General features: G+C 54.7%; 1 protein-coding gene across 2 annotated transcripts in view; it reads left to right on the plus strand.

Moving 5' to 3' along the window:
* PTPN5 (protein tyrosine phosphatase non-receptor type 5) overlaps positions 1-13,102 on the plus strand; it is a 57,422-nt gene extending 44,320 nt beyond the window's left edge. For both annotated transcript variants that reach the window (XM_067038108.1, XM_059068902.2), the window contains exons 8-15: positions 1,133-1,322; positions 3,751-3,835; positions 7,894-7,973; positions 8,157-8,294; positions 8,830-8,940; positions 11,118-11,278; positions 11,370-11,483; positions 11,920-13,102. In XM_067038108.1, the coding sequence (XP_066894209.1) occupies positions 1,133-1,322; positions 3,751-3,835; positions 7,894-7,973; positions 8,157-8,294; positions 8,830-8,940; positions 11,118-11,278; positions 11,370-11,483; positions 11,920-12,013 (973 nt within the window). In that variant the 3' untranslated portion in view covers positions 12,014-13,102. The remainder of the gene's footprint in view (positions 1-1,132; positions 1,323-3,750; positions 3,836-7,893; positions 7,974-8,156; positions 8,295-8,829; positions 8,941-11,117; positions 11,279-11,369; positions 11,484-11,919) is intronic.
* Positions 13,103-15,179: the final 2,077 nt, after the last annotated feature.

Below are 15,179 nucleotides of genomic sequence, written 5' to 3' on the forward strand. Positions count from 1 at the left end.
CGTACGTGCGCACTCACACATACACTTGTGGTTTGGATAGGTTTCTTTACTGCAGGACTTGTCGGGACCTTTAACATGCTTGTGGTCATTGTAGATTGACTAAGGGGAGTGTGTGGCATTCCTCAAAGTCATCTGACCACAGAACCCTACTTTTTTTTTTTTTTTTTGGTTTGAACTCAATTTTAAAAAAAATTTTTTATTGGAGTATAGTTGCTTTACAATGTTGTGTTAGTTTCTGCTGTACAACAAAGTGAATCAGCTGTATGTATACCTATATCCCCTCCCTCTTGGACCTCCCTCCCACCCCCACCCCCATCCCTCCTATCTAGGTCCTCACAGAGCACCGAGCTGAGCTCCCTGTGCTATACAGGTTCCCACTAGCTCTCTTTTATAGTGTCTCATAGTGTTCCGCAGAGCACACGTTGGGAGGTGTCAACACTCTCTTTTCGGGGCCTGGCTGGGTAAGCCAGGTCACACCAAGGTTGAGTTGCCCGCATGATGTCATGGCAAGAGCACTGGACGAGGACTCGGCAAACCTAGCTTTTTGTTTCAGCTCTGCCACCCCCTCACCGTGTGCTTGGGCCATTCTTGTCCCCGCTGTGGGACTCAGCTTCCTTTTCTATGTAACGAGGGCTTTCCTGTTTTGTGCCCTGAACACGGTAGTGTTTGACCCGTCTGCTCATGCTTGCTGCTGCCGTGCTGCCCTTGGGACCCCACCTTTCCCGGGCCTCTCCTGGATTCTGCGTCCTTGCAGACTGCCGGTCCGGGGCTGGTATATAGAAGGTCGAGCCCTGCTTCTCTGCTCCAGGCAGGCACCCTCTCTGTGAGCTTCCTGGGGCCACAGGGCTGGGAACTACCTCCAGCAGTGGCAGAGGAGACTGCTCAGGGGCCTTGCATTGAACCTTGGGAACCGGGCCGAGGCCACACTCAGCTACTTCACCACAGGCAGCCTAAGCCTCGGGGCTGAACCTCACGCTCCCTGTGTCAGGGGTGATGTCACAGCCACTCCTCTCTCTGGAGCCCACCTGGTTCCCACCCCCATCTCTCCCTCCCTCATGCTCCAGCTCCAAGGCTCCCAGCTGATGGCCGTCCCTGACCCTGATACTCACCTCTCCTTACCCGGTCCTTCCAGGAGGGGCTCCAACGTCTCCCTGACCCTGGACATGTGCACCCCGGGCTGCAATGAGGAGGGGTTCGGCTATCTCATGTCCCCACGCGAGGAGTTGGCCCGCGAGTACCTGCTCAGTGCCTCCCGCGTCCTCCAGGCCGAAGAGCTTCACGAGAAGGCCCTGGACCCCTTCCTGCTTCAGGCAGAATTCTTTGTGAGTCCCCTTGAGCTGGCTACCCTGCAGGGGGCAGCCCGTTCTGCTCATGTTGACCCCCCAGCAAGGCTTTGGAGCGGGGTACCCCAAACTCAGCATCTGATAGATGAGCATCATTTCATTCTCACCTCTCCTACTGTCTTGTTTTCTCTCTGGGCCTCAGTTTCTCATCCGGAAAATGGGAGTAAAAATAACAAGGGTATTGCAAGGATTCAAGAGATGCAGAACGTGTGCCAAGCGCCCATGGGGTGATTGGTGTCTGTGGCGTTCCCAAGTCTTTATCATCCAGGACTGTGCTCTGAAAGCCTGAGAAAGCCTTAGAAAGCTTTCTCTTCTTTTTTTTTTTCCTTTGGCCACGCCACGAGGCACCAGGTATTGAACCTGGGTCCCAGCAATGAAAGCACTGACTCCTAACCTCTGGACTGCCAGGGAATTCCTGAAAGCCCTCTCTTCTGACTCTCCCGTTTTCCCACCCTCCGCCTGCCTGACATCACCTAACATTGTTCGTCCTCCTTTGAAATCTCTCCAGTTTTGTGATTCGGGCTTTGGGTGGTCCTGATCACCTGCCCTCTAGACTTATGCAGCAGCCTCCAGCTGCCTCTTGTTGGACTTTGAGGGGCCCATAAGTAACACCCCTGTTTTACCTGCCTGAGCACTCAACCAGTTTAGAGCCAAGACATGGAATATCACAAAACCACCTTTATTTTTGCTGACAAAGCCTAGGTTTAACATGAGGATTCGGTATGTAGCAGTAGGGAACTTCCTAATACCAACCACCAGAGTGAACAAACTTTCCACCCACCCCGGGCGGTGCTGGCACATCGCCGGCCTCACCTCATAGGGGTGCCCTATAATTCTTTCTTGGCAGGAGGGCCGGGAAAGAAGGAGGAAGGAAGGGGCTGGGGCCCAAAAGCCCGGTCCTCAATCAAACACACTCATTGGGTAACTCACCCACCTCTGTGGGTAGGAACGGGCAAGAGGCCATGAGCATTTGGGGAGAGTCCCTCTTGGGAGAAGCCAGAGGGATGGAGAACCGTGTCCCTCCCTCACAGCTCCCCTCGCCCCAGGCCATCCTGCTCCCTACCTGGACCGGATGGCTCTCCCCTCTGAGAAGCCCTCCATCACCCTCTGACCCATTGCTCCAGATTCTCCAGAATGAGGCACAGCCTGCCTTACCTGAGTTGAACGAGCCCCAGACTCCTTTTCTGGACTTATATCCCCATCCCTGCAGGGACTGTCCACTTCAAACTGGGCCCCGCACCACACCCCCACCCCGGTGCCTTCCCTGTCATCATCCCCCACCCTGGAGGCCCCTAGGAAGCCTTCCTCGACCACTCAGCCTCAGCTGCCATTCCCACGGCCACACCTCCCCTTGAGGAAAGGGCTTGCATCCCCTTGTCATCTCTGGTTCAGTAGAGCATGGTCAGTTTTGCTCAGAGAGTAAGAAAGAGGGGGTGCCCACACACCCACTCCATGGGTGCTTCTGCTTGTTATTCTTTTGATTCTCACAACCACCCTAGAAGGTAAGAATTATGATCCTCATTGTACAAGGCACATACTTAGTGTGTCCACAAACAATGAACACTATAAACCATGTGAAGTCAGGTGCTAAAGCATGTGGACAGAGGGAAGGGGCGTGAAGAGAAGACAGACACTGGGGAGTCATCCCAGAGAGCATAGGTGCGGGGGGAAGAGGTGAACCTTAAAGGCTGGGAAGGATTTGGGGTGATGAAGAGGGGTGGGGCCGGTGCTCCCCCCAAGCTGGGTGCCGTGAGCTCAGACCTGGAGGCTAGCTGGATACTGACAAATTAGCCACAGGAAGAGGTGGGAACAACTGGAGGGTGGGTCTCTTCAGAGCAGCTGGTGGTAAAGAAAGGCCAGATCGGAAAAGACCTCACATTCCAGGCAGAGAAGTTCCAACTTGGAACTCTTGACATAGAGAGTGATTGGGAGGTGAAAATACAACTCTGGGAGGCCCAGAAGGAGGCTCCTTTCCTGCTGGAGAATCAGGGAAGGCTTCTTGGAGGAGGTGGCCTTATGATGGCCAGGAGAACATGAGAAGATGAGGATGGGATGGATGTTACTACAGAGTGAGCAACACTATCCAGGGTCCTGAGGTCGAGATACCCAGGGTAGGAACACGGGTCGGTGAAACCACTCAGTGTGGCTGCACTACAGGGTGCGGAAGAAGGCAGTGATTTGCCAGGTCACTTTTTCTTCTGTTCTTCTTTGAGTGTCTACTAGGTGCCAGGCTGGCCCCCAATAAACAATGGTGATAATAACATTTATTATGCACTCAGCGTGTGTCAGGTCTGTTCTAGATGCTTTTTATGTGCACTAACTCATTTAATAGTCAATGTTTGTTGAATGAATGCATGCACTTAAGTCAACCCACCTCTGCTCACACCCCCATGTCCTCCTCCTGCAGGAAATTCCCATGAACTTTGTGGATCCGAAAGAGTATAACATCCCTGGGCTGGTGCGGAAGAACCGGTACAAAACCATCCTTCCCAGTGAGTACTCACTGCCCCAGGGTGTGGGGGCAGACTCCCCCTCACCTGGGTGCCACTTCACCCTGAGGAAGGCCTTAACCCCAGAGTGGGCCTCCACTCCCAGAGTGGGTCACGAGGAGAGGGGACGGAGGGTGCAGGTACCCAGTGAAGGGAAACACCCCCTGTAGAGGGTAGAGGGCTCCTTGTTCCTTCACACAGCACTTTCCAGACCCTTGCCCTGTGGAAGCTCAGAGAGAAAGAGGAACAATAACAGCAGCTCCTAGACAGTTCGTGGTGGCTGAAAAGTCTTATCACATCCTTGGTCTCTTCAGAATGGGCAGAGTTTAAAGAGAGGACATTAAGGCTCAGAGAGGATAAGTGGCTCATCCACTGTCACACAGCTAAGATATACAGAACTGAGTTTCAGACTGGGCCTGTGACCCCAGAATTGGGCTCTTTTGTCTACCTTGAGTTCAGTTTGGCCAGATTGTGAGTCCTCTAACAGGCAGAGCCACCCCATAAGGAAATGAGCTGCCTGTCCAGTAGTAAGCTCCCCATCAGTCAGGGTATTCAAGCTAGACTGCATGAGCAGTGCCCTGGAAGGTCTGATAGGGATTTTCCCCCTTTGGGGGCAGTTAGACCAGGCGACCTGATATTCCTCTTTTAGCCCTGGAGTGTCATTTTCAGGTAACTTTCATCAAGCCCCTATCTGCCTCTCACCCCTGCCAAGTTCTGGCCCCAGGCCCCAGGGCTAGCTTAGGGGGTGATACATTGAAAGCAAATCCACAAACCTACTCCACTCAGTCGATGGAGTAACGAGACTTTAAAAAAGCAGTTTTGCCATTAGCATCTCCAACAACATGTAAGATGTCATGACTTATTTTTAACTTTTAAAATATCGACTTGTGGTTGCTATGGTTACACAGTGTCTAGGTAGTTCCGGTTAAACAAAGCACCATTTAAGGCCAGAATGCAATATTCAGGGCTGCTCACCTCTTCCCTCCTCTTGCTGCCCTCCACCCACCCAGCCCAACCTGGAGGGAGGGGTTCGGGTACCCCACAATCTAGGGCTTTGCTGGCCACTCAGAATAGCCACTGGGAGAGTATGGGAACCAGGCCATCACTCCATTTGGTCCCCACTGGATTCCTGAGAAGAATCCAGCCTCCAGCCATGGCTTGAGCCTCCAGGTCCCCGAGCCCAACAGAGAACCTTCTCTGTGGCCAGAGAAGAATTGACCCTGTGCCTTCAGAGACTGGGCTGGGGTGGGTGGCAAAGCCCCCTCTCAGATCCAGAATACCCAAAGGTTTGCTTTCTCATTCATTCTACACCATGACCAGGGCCTGAGAATTCAGACATGAATGAGACACAGACTCTGTGCACAGGGAGCTCACAGTCTAGTGAGAGAGACAGATCCATGGACAGTTCCAGTACAGAGTGACCCAGCAGGTAGCATTGAGGACAAGATGCAGGGGAGCTGCATCTATATGAATGAATGAATGAATATCCCTCAAATCTAGCCCCCCCTTTCCAACTTCACTGCCAAATTACTCTTTTGGGTTGAGGGCTTCCATGTTGCCCAGTGATTTTGGGGGGTCGGACTTGCATGTTGCACAATTCCAGGGGTGCCATTTACGTGGACTGCATTGAAATAGTGCCCCCTGGCGTTGTGCAGGGCAGGGCAGCCCTCTGACCCTGACACTTTCTTATGTGGATCATTACAGTAATCTAACTAGTCTCCTGAGTCCCACATTCTCTCCTTCTGTCCATGTTCTACCATTGTCACCAAAATGATGCAAAACAGAAAACTAATCATGTCATTCTCCTCTTTAAACACTGTCACTGTTACCCCGTAATCCTCGGGTTGAGGTCCAGCCTTATGAGCATGGTTTATTGGACCCTTTGTCAGCTGGTTCCTCTACAGCCTCATCTCTCCCCAACTCCCACGTGGCCCTGTACACTTGAATTGGACAGAGCGGCGCTCCCTAGTCCGCTTTCTACTGGTCCTTCACACCCAACCCAGGTGCCCCCTCTTCCATCTGAGCCAAGTCAAGTCCCCTCAGTTCCCTCGTCCCCAGTGCTCACAGGCCATACACTGCTCGACCGCCTGCCCAGCAGGAAGGGACAGGAACCAGGCCTGGCTGATCTAGGAGCCTCCGTGCTCAGGCACAATGTCAGGCTCAGAATCCACGCTCAGTAAGGTCAATAGAACCATCACCATTCTCACGGTGGTTCTTTAATATCAAAGGCCCTGGTGTCTGGCCAGGGGGTCTAGTGCCCACTTCTGAGTCCTAATCTGGGCAGGCACCACGAGGAGAAGGGATGTGGCCCACACAGTGCTGCCCGCTCCTCTCTCCCGCTGGTCACCCAGAGCCTCCTTCCATTTACCCTCGCTCTTCCCCATACCTGACACCCCTCCACTCCCTCCTCCACAGGAGCTGCCCCGTCCCCACCTCCCCCGCCATCACCTGCCCAAACCTCAAGCACTGGGGCCAGGGCATGAAAGGGCCAGAGAGGGGAGGCTTTGTGGGTGTCATGTCCCATTTCATCTACCGGGTTTGGGATCCTTCTTTTTTTTAATGTCTTTATTGGAGTATAATTGCTTTACAGTGGTGTGTTAGTTTCTGCTGTATAACAAAGTGAATCAGCTATACGTATACATATGTCCCCATATCCCCTCCCTCTTGCGTCTCCCTCACACCCTCCCTATCCCACCCCTCTAGGTGGTCACAGAGCACCGAGCTGATCCCCCTGGGCTATGCGGCTGCTTCCCACTAGCTAGCTATTCTACGTTTGGTAGTGTATATATGTCCATGCTGCTCTCTCACTTCGTGGGATCCTTCTTTTGACCTGTCAGCTTATAGTGGAACTTGCAATGATGGCAGTAATAACAGCAGACACGTGCCCTATAGTGTTCACCATATGCTGGGCCGAGTTACGGGTCTGAGGACTCATTAACATCTACTCTTGAACGTTTACAAGATGAGTGAGGTTGTGATGGAAGCAATGTCCCTGGTTTACAGAGAAGGCACAGGGGGACTAAGTAAATGGCCTCTACTGACACTGCCAGGACTTGAACCCAGCCTTACTGGTCAGTGGTGTAGGCTCCTGACCGCTCCTCACACGGCCTTTGAGAGCCCCGTATGTGGCACACTGGCAGGGCCTTTAGTCCAGCCCTCCCTCCACAGAAGAGAACCTGGGGCCCAGAGAAGGGAGAAGACAGCCAATTGGTGACAAAGCGAGACCAGAGCCCCGGGCCCCGGGCCCCAGCTTCCTGCCCACCCCACAATCTGCCGGCTCAATCCCAGCTTCTGCAGGCTCACAGAGCAGACTAGACAATACAGGGGGCTCTAGCTGGAACAAAACAAACGCAGGAAGAAGAGCAGGGTGTTGTGAGAATCTGCTGCTACGGGATTTGACATGTGAATAGATGGGGGTAGGCGGGAACCCTTGTGCACATGTGTACCATCTCATCTCAGACAAGGAAGACTTTACTCCTTTCATAGTAATATTTTCCCTCAGCGTCCTACCCAAATCTTAGCTATAAAGTGCTTTACAGTTTAACATTGTACTTTCACATCTGTTTTCTTATTTATCTTCCCAACAATCCTAGGAGGTAGGCATCTTTACCCCCATATTACAGATCAGAAAACTGAGGCTTAGAAAGGCCATGTGCTTTACAAGCTTACATGGCACGTTGGGGACAGTGTATACTCGAACTCAGCCCTGCTGTCCAGGATTCATCCTCTAGGGAATTTCTTACTGATTTAGCTTTCTCCTCCCCATAACATGAGGCACAGTGAGGACAGGGCAGCTTAAGGAACACATGGCAAGGGGTGGCATGGATCCTACAGAGGGAGAGACCTAAGGCCTCTCTCTGTACTGTCCTCTTCAGCCTGGGCCTCCCCTGCCTGAGTGGGCCACAGGGATGGGTCAGTGTTTTGCTTCTGGGCAAGGGAAGAAGGAACTTCAAGTTCCAGAAGAAATGTGGGTGCCCTGAAATGGGCCAGACAAAGTGGGCTCTGCACCAGGGGGACTGCATATTGTTAAATCCCAGCCTCACCTGTCTCCCCCACCCCAGACCCTCACAGCAGAGTGTGTCTGACCTCACCAGACCCTGATGACCCTCTGAGTTCCTACATCAACGCCAACTACATCCGGGTATGTCGCCCCATCCTGATGGCCTCTCCCTGAAAGGGAGGCCCGAGTCAATGGGACCCATCCTCTAGGCTTGTCCTTAAGCCCATGTGGCTCCTGCCAGCCCCCGGGAAGAGCCTGAGTGTGGGGACTGGGCCCCAGGAGCACGGCCTCTGACCCTGATGGCCTGGCCTTGGCTGGCCGCAGGGCTATGGTGGGGAAGAGAAGGTGTATATCGCCACTCAGGGACCCATCGTCAGCACAGTTGGCGACTTCTGGCGCATGGTGTGGCAGGAGCACACGCCCATCATTGTCATGATCACCAACATCGAGGAGATGAACGAGGTAGGCACCCCTGTACCTTACCAGGTGTCTGCCGCGTTGTGCCCTGAGCTAAGCGTCTTGTTTCCATATTAATCCTTACAGCAGTTTTGTGAGGTTGGTATGTTCACCTCACTGCCTGCCAAGGGGAGGAAATGTGAGGCTCAGCGAAGTTAAGTCAGTTGCTCAGAGCCACACAGAGAGTCAGAGACAGAGCCTGGAGCTGGCCTCTCCACCTCCAGGGCTCAGGATCTTAAACACGATGCTCTGCTGCCACTCAGCCTGCCAGGGCTGATGCTGGCTACTTCTGTACTCATCACGGCCCATTTAATTGAACTCCCATAAAAGTCCTTCAAAAGGGGTATGACTTCCATGTTCCAGATGAGGAAACTCAGGCTCAGAAAAGGGAAGTAACTTATAGGTTATGAAGCTGAGATTTGAACCCTCTAACTGCAAACCTACTGCACTGGTACCTCTCTTCCCACTGGCCTGGGAGGGGTATTGGGGAGAGTATGGCTGGGGTGCTGGGAGTATCACAGCCTGATCTGGGCCCCTGCAGAAGTGCACCGAGTATTGGCCGGAGGAGCAGGTGGTGTACGACGGCGTGGAGATCACTGTGCAGAAAGTCATCCATACTGAGGATTACCGGCTCCGGCTCATTGCTCTCAGGGTGAGGCCTGGGGCTGGACTGGGCCGGGCAGGTGGGGGACTCCACAGCCAACAGGGTCCCAGAGGCCATTATAGCTGAAATTAAAACGTGTGTCACTCCCAGGATTTACTGATAAGCAGGGATGAGGGAGAGTGTGGTGAATAGACTTGGAGGCCAGAAGGACCAAACCCTCAGTGCATTTCATATTGTTAGGTTCTCTCCATCCACACTGTCATTCATAATGTCTTCCAGCTCTGCTTCAAGTGTAGCCAAGGCCAGGACTGTCTGGAAAAGGGGACTTCAGCAGCTTCCAGCACTGTCCTTGTAACTGAACTTTGAGATCCTGCCTAGAAACATCCCTTTACCTGAGCTTCCAGCCTGTAGGATGACACCGTCCACCAGAGGGCAGGCACTCCTTGCTGCATTTGGGTTGCACAGGGAGGTTGTGGTTGCACAGAAAAAGGAAAAAAAAAAAAAAGAGAGAGAGAGAGAGAGAGAGAAGAAGACATACAAAATATGAGCAATTACAGAACAGCCCAGAAGAGTGGGGGGAAGGTATCCTCCCACCCTGAAGTTGTGCTTCTTCCAGGCTCAGCATAAGAGAGGAGATTGTTCCTTTGGAGTCAGGAGAATTAGTGTGTTCTGTTTTTGAGATATCTTATGACCCATGTTTGGGGAAAGTGGTGCCACTGTAATAACTCAAAGTCTGGAAGAAGTGAGCTGGATGCCAGTAAGCTGACATCCTATCCAGAAACAGCCTAGGAGGTCCACTGATGCTGGCAGCCACAGGGTCTGGATAGGATGTCAAGGGCCTGAGAATTGTTCCTCTGAGCTGCCCCCTCCCACTGGAGAAGGTGAAAGAGGGGGTGTCAAGGAGAACTCAGCCCCTGGAGGACAGTGCCCAACTAAGCATCTCCGAGATATAGGCTTGCTTGCGGGTGGAAAGGGCCAGGAGGTAGAGGGCAGAGACCATGGTAGCTGCCACAGCCAGATAACGCAGGGGTGCAAGGAACCAGCTTCCTTTCCCCCCCGCCAAAAAAGATATGCTGGGGCTATCTCATCTTCTCAGTGCTGCCGGACTGGTTAGGGAAGAATTGGGACAGCTTGGGTCTTGGGGGTATTTACTTCTGTCCATAAACCTTTACAAGCACCTGCTCTGAGCCTGGTTCTGGGTTGGGTACTGGGAACACAGAGCTGTCCAAAGCCTGGACTCTCTCCTCAAGGAGCAGCTATAAAACGGTAAGTACTGACATAGAAATAGGTAAGAGCACAGAAGAAGGACCCTTTGTCAGCTAGGGTGCTTAGGGAGGGCTTCCTGGAAATGGTGGTGCTGAATGGTGTTCTGAAGGATGAGTAAGAGTTGGCTAGGGGGCAAAGAAGTGGAGAGAGCATTCCAGGCAGAGAGAAAGTAAAAGTAAGGGTGTGGAAGATAGAATAGCTCTATGTGTGTATACGTGGAGGAGGTGGGGGAAGCAGAGGTTTGATCTGCAAACCATTTGGAGTGCAAGAGAATCAAGTGCAAATTCACAGGAGCAGGAGTTGGGCCTGGAGGGTAGATACTGAACCATGTGTCTCATTTGCCTGGCTGAAGACTGGGGACGGTGGGTTTGATTCTAAGAGCAATGAGAGCCATCAAAGGGTTCTGAGCAGGAGAGCAGCCTGTGCTGTAGACAGACTGTTTTGACCACTGTGGAGCTGGGGCCGTCAGGGAGGAGGACGGAGGGTCTCACACAGTCGAGAGGTGATAAAGACCAAAGTGGAGGCGGTGGTGGTGGAGAGGATAGCACGGAGGGGGGAACACTTGCTGGGGTTGCAGGTGGGCAGGGAAGTATACTGAGGCAAGAGGAAGGGTCCCAGGGCTCTTGGGGGGTGACTGGGCTGTTAAGGGGTGACAAGGAGACAGGAGTGAATTGGAGAAGGGACTCTTCACCTCGCTTGGATGATCTTGGTGTTGCTGGGGCAGAACCCACGTGAAGACCAGTGCTGACGCTGCTGACCAGCCCCTGCTGCCCACCTGGCTTCGGGTCTCTGTCTGGTGCCACTGGGTGATGTGGTATAGATGGCAGAGGCCCGAGGCCCCACTCCCTGTGGCCTCCCTCCTGTGTGTTTCCTCCTTCCCTCCCGTCTCCATCTCTGGGCTGATCTGTGGGCTCAAAGAGTTCACATGTATCTGGGGTGGGCCTCTGTGTCCTGGACAGAGTGGGACAGAAGAGCGAGGCCTGAAGCATTACTGGTTCACATCCTGGCCCGACCAGAAGACCCCAGACCGGGCCCCCCCACTCCTGCACCTGGTGCAGGAGGTGGAGGAGGCAGCCCAGCAGGAGGGGCCCCGCTGCGCCCCCATCGTCGTCCACTGCAGGTGGGTCCTCCCAGACACCCACGAGGGCAGGGCAGCTTCCCCCACCCCTAGGCTGCCCTGCCCCTCACCCACCCACGCCCTCGGCCCTCAGTGCAGGGATTGGGAGGACTGGCTGCTTCATCGCCACTAGCATCTGCTGCCAGCAGCTGCGGCAGGAGGGCGTGGTGGACATCCTGAAGACCACGTGCCAGCTCCGTCAGGACAGGTCAGCGCATGGGCGGGGGGGCTGAGCACGTGGGGAGCTAGAGCCCTGGGGGCAGCAGAGAGAGACTGACGTGCGCATAGGGTGAGGGTTAGGGGGACACACCCCGCGGGGACTGACCGGCGGACAGGAAGCAGGGAGGACAGACGGGTAGAGGAACCGGATCCAGACAGTTGGTGGCTGGATGAAGAGGGGAGAGAAACAGAGCTGGTGGACAGAGGGGCAGGGGCCGAGAGTGGTGGGACATGTCACCTGTGTCCCTGCTGTCTATGCCAGAGCTGGGAGGGACAGGAAGGGGCAGGGGCAGTGGCCGGCCAGGGTTGGCCTCTCTAAGCTGCACAAAGGCAGAGTCCCTGATGTGCCTCAGATGATTGGCACTCTGTGGGTCTGGGGGCAGGTCCCTCCATGACCCCGTCCCCACTGTGCGTCTGCCTGGCAGGGGCGGCATGATCCAGACGTGTGAGCAGTACCAGTTCGTGCACCACGTCATGAGCCTCTACGAGAAGCAGCTGTCCCGCCAGTCCCCCGAGTGACCACACTCCTCCCCGAGGCCCTCTGGGTACCACCCAGCCTGAGTCTGGGCCCTCATCCTGGCCACACCCAGGGCCCTGCCTCGGGTCCAGCCTGCTCCCTGTCCCTCCCGCTTCCTTCTCCTCAGTCTGCTCCCCAGCCTGGGCCTGGCCCCTACCCCCCCCCCCAACAGAACGTAGCTCTTCCTACTGTACATACTGGGGAGTGGGGGAGGGTGGGGGAGGGGTGTGCCAGGCCAGGCCTGGGGCCCCAGGGCCTGACCCACGCTGCGCGACCTGGGGCCTCAGTTTTTAATGATGGTTCCATTGCTACTTGATCCAAAACATTTCCGTGCCGCACTCCACGTGTCCTGCTGCAGCGTGTTCTGTCTGTCCATCCATCTCTGCTGTCTGTACCGGACACTGTGTCTCCTCGGCCCAGGAGAGGGGTAATGAGCTCCAGCCCCCAAGTGGCCCCAGCAGAGGTGCCTGCCCCCAGCCCCCAGCCCCCAGCCCCACTTCTCCCAACAGGCAGATTGCACTGTGCCCCTAGTTACTGGGACCAGGATAAGGACGGGGGACCTGAGGACCTGGAGGTCAGGCACAGGGAGCTCCTGAGGGGCTGGCAGAAAGATGTCAGCTGGGGGAGAGGTCTCTGGGTGGTGGGAGGGGGAGGAGTATCGCAGCCAGGGTGGCCTCTGGGTGTCAGATGCCCGCAGGAGGCAGTGAGCAACCCGCGAGGCATCAGGGAGGAAGGAGACAGAGGGGACAGTGAACCTAGAGGACCTGAGCCACGGTGGGAGATGGGGAGCTCCAAGGGTGGGGTGGGGACTCGGCCCCAGATATGCGTGAAACATTTTTCAGTGTCACTGTGGGAAATCCCTCCCAGAAGTCTCACCGCGTGTAGCTCTGTGTGTGTCCCATGTCCATGCGTGTGTTGAGAGCCCATCAGCAGGGCGTGCATGACTCTTTGGCAACATGTGTCATCTTGGAGCCACATGTTTTTATTGCTGACTTTAAATATTTATTCCAAGGCAGACAGACATTTGGTGTCTTTTTATAATTTGCTCATGGTCATTGAATAGAGCAATAAATGGAGCATTTTGAGCAAAACTGGGTCTGTGTGATTGCCTCTCCCCTCCACTCCCTGTACCCCCATCTTTGTACACACACACACACACACACACACACACACACACACACACACACACACACACACACACCCTGGCCCTCGAGATCCCTAGCGCCACACACACACACCCTGGCCTTCAAGATCCCTAGCACCACACACACACACACACACACACGCGCGCACACACACACACACACACATACCCTGGCCCTCAAGATTTGTGGGACCCCCTTGTGGATGCTGGGAGTGTGGCATGAATCCAGCTTTGAAAAGCCAAAGTCCATTGAGCAGGATCCTCACACACCCCCACCGTACCACCCAGCCAGGAGCCAGGGGCCATGGGGAGCCACGGGGACAGGTGTTGGAGGTTTCCAGAGAAGGAAAAGTGGCTGGCAGGCCACCAGCTTCGACAGATGGGCAAGAGAGGCCAAGGGTGGAGCAGGGGGACCTTCAGCTCACACAGGCCCCTCCCTGTTGGCCAGCCCACTAATCCCTTGTTAGCCCTGCAGGTCCCAAGGGCAGCTGCAACCCAGCAATTTCCCCTGTAAGGCCTGAGCTGAGAGGAAGCCCCACCCAAGGAGCCTGGTGAATCTGCCCCTAGGCAAAGATCCTGTGCCTCCTAGATGCTCCTGCTCTATTCTTATCCCAGCCCCCCGGGGATGAAGCAAAAGTAGCTGTCATGCCCTTGCTGACAGGTGTGGGTCAACCCAGGGCAGGAGGGAGTCCAGAGCAGGGCTGCTAACCAACCAGCACGTCCTTACAAGGTAGCGGAGCCTTGAGTGGGCTGGTTGAGGGTCTGGGCTGCAGGTATACTATAGACAATGAGGAAAGAACAGGGAGTGCTTGGGCAGCTGGGAGGGCCCAGAGTAGGGGGGCCTGCTCTCCAGCCACCCTCCAACAAGTGGGTGGGCCCTCCTACCCTTCTGCCCAGAATAGGGGTGTTGGGCGGTAGGAGCAGGAGCAGGGAAAAGAGCTAATAACAATTCTTGCTCTTCTCCTGGGGTGGCCCTGTGAGGCCACTCAGGCTCTGCAGGCACCACGTGTAGAGCACAACATGAACAGTGCCCCCCTGGATTTGTGCAAAATGACAGACCTGCCAGACTCTCCCCAACTCACCCCCTCCTGGTCCCTGGAAAACACAGACCTGTCGCTTTGTTCCCCAAGCCCTGTTGGCCACACACACACACACACACACACACACACACTCACTGTCATTCAGCTCGGAAGGTCCCACCTGGCAGCAGTGAGAACCAAAAGCTCTGCACAAGGGAACAGAAAAAGTACCCCGGGACCACCACCCTCAGCCACCTGCCTGCCCCATGCCCCACGTTGCCTACAGCCCTGGCCTCAGCCCCCCCATCCCCCAAAGCAGTGTGCCAGCTCGCTGGGACAGCTGCGGAGCCTGAGTAAGGGATCACCCCCAGGGGGCCAGATACTTAAGGAACCAGTGACTCCTGGTGGCCCCATTGCTGGGGCAAAGGAAGAAGGAGGCTTTGGTAAGTCTACAGCCCAGGCACCAGCTGCACCTCCAAAGCTGCGGGTGGACACAGCATTCGAGGGTTAGAAGGGATTGGTGACACAAAGGTAAGACTTGCATCTTCCCTCATGAAAGGGGCAGAATCTGCTAACTTCTGAGCCCAGAGGGGGACAGCAGGAGCTGGGACAGGGGAGTGGTCTCAGAACCCAGAGGGAGAAGCAGTCCAGGCAGAGAGATCTCATGGGATGAGGGGGTTAACTTTAGCCCCAAACCTTCTAATTTGGAAGAAGGCTTTGGGGTCCCCTGGAAGGACACTGAACTGGGAGTCAAGAGGCCAGGATTCTAGTCCGGGTGACCTTGGACAGGTTATTTCTCTGACATCAGTTTCTCATAAACAAAATAGAGGTTTAAAAACCGCCACTCTGGTTAAATAAAAGATGGTATGTATACCCATTCGTTGGAATACTGTGTAGCTGTTAACAAGGATGGGGAAACTTTATGAACTGGGATGGAAAGATCTCCAGGATGTAGAAAGTGAAAAGAGGGCTGAATAGCATATGTAATAGGCTACCTTATGTGTT

Source organism: Kogia breviceps, chromosome 7, assembly GCF_026419965.1.
Source record: "Kogia breviceps isolate mKogBre1 chromosome 7, mKogBre1 haplotype 1, whole genome shotgun sequence".
NCBI classification, from domain to species: Eukaryota; Metazoa; Chordata; class Mammalia; order Artiodactyla; family Physeteridae; genus Kogia; species Kogia breviceps.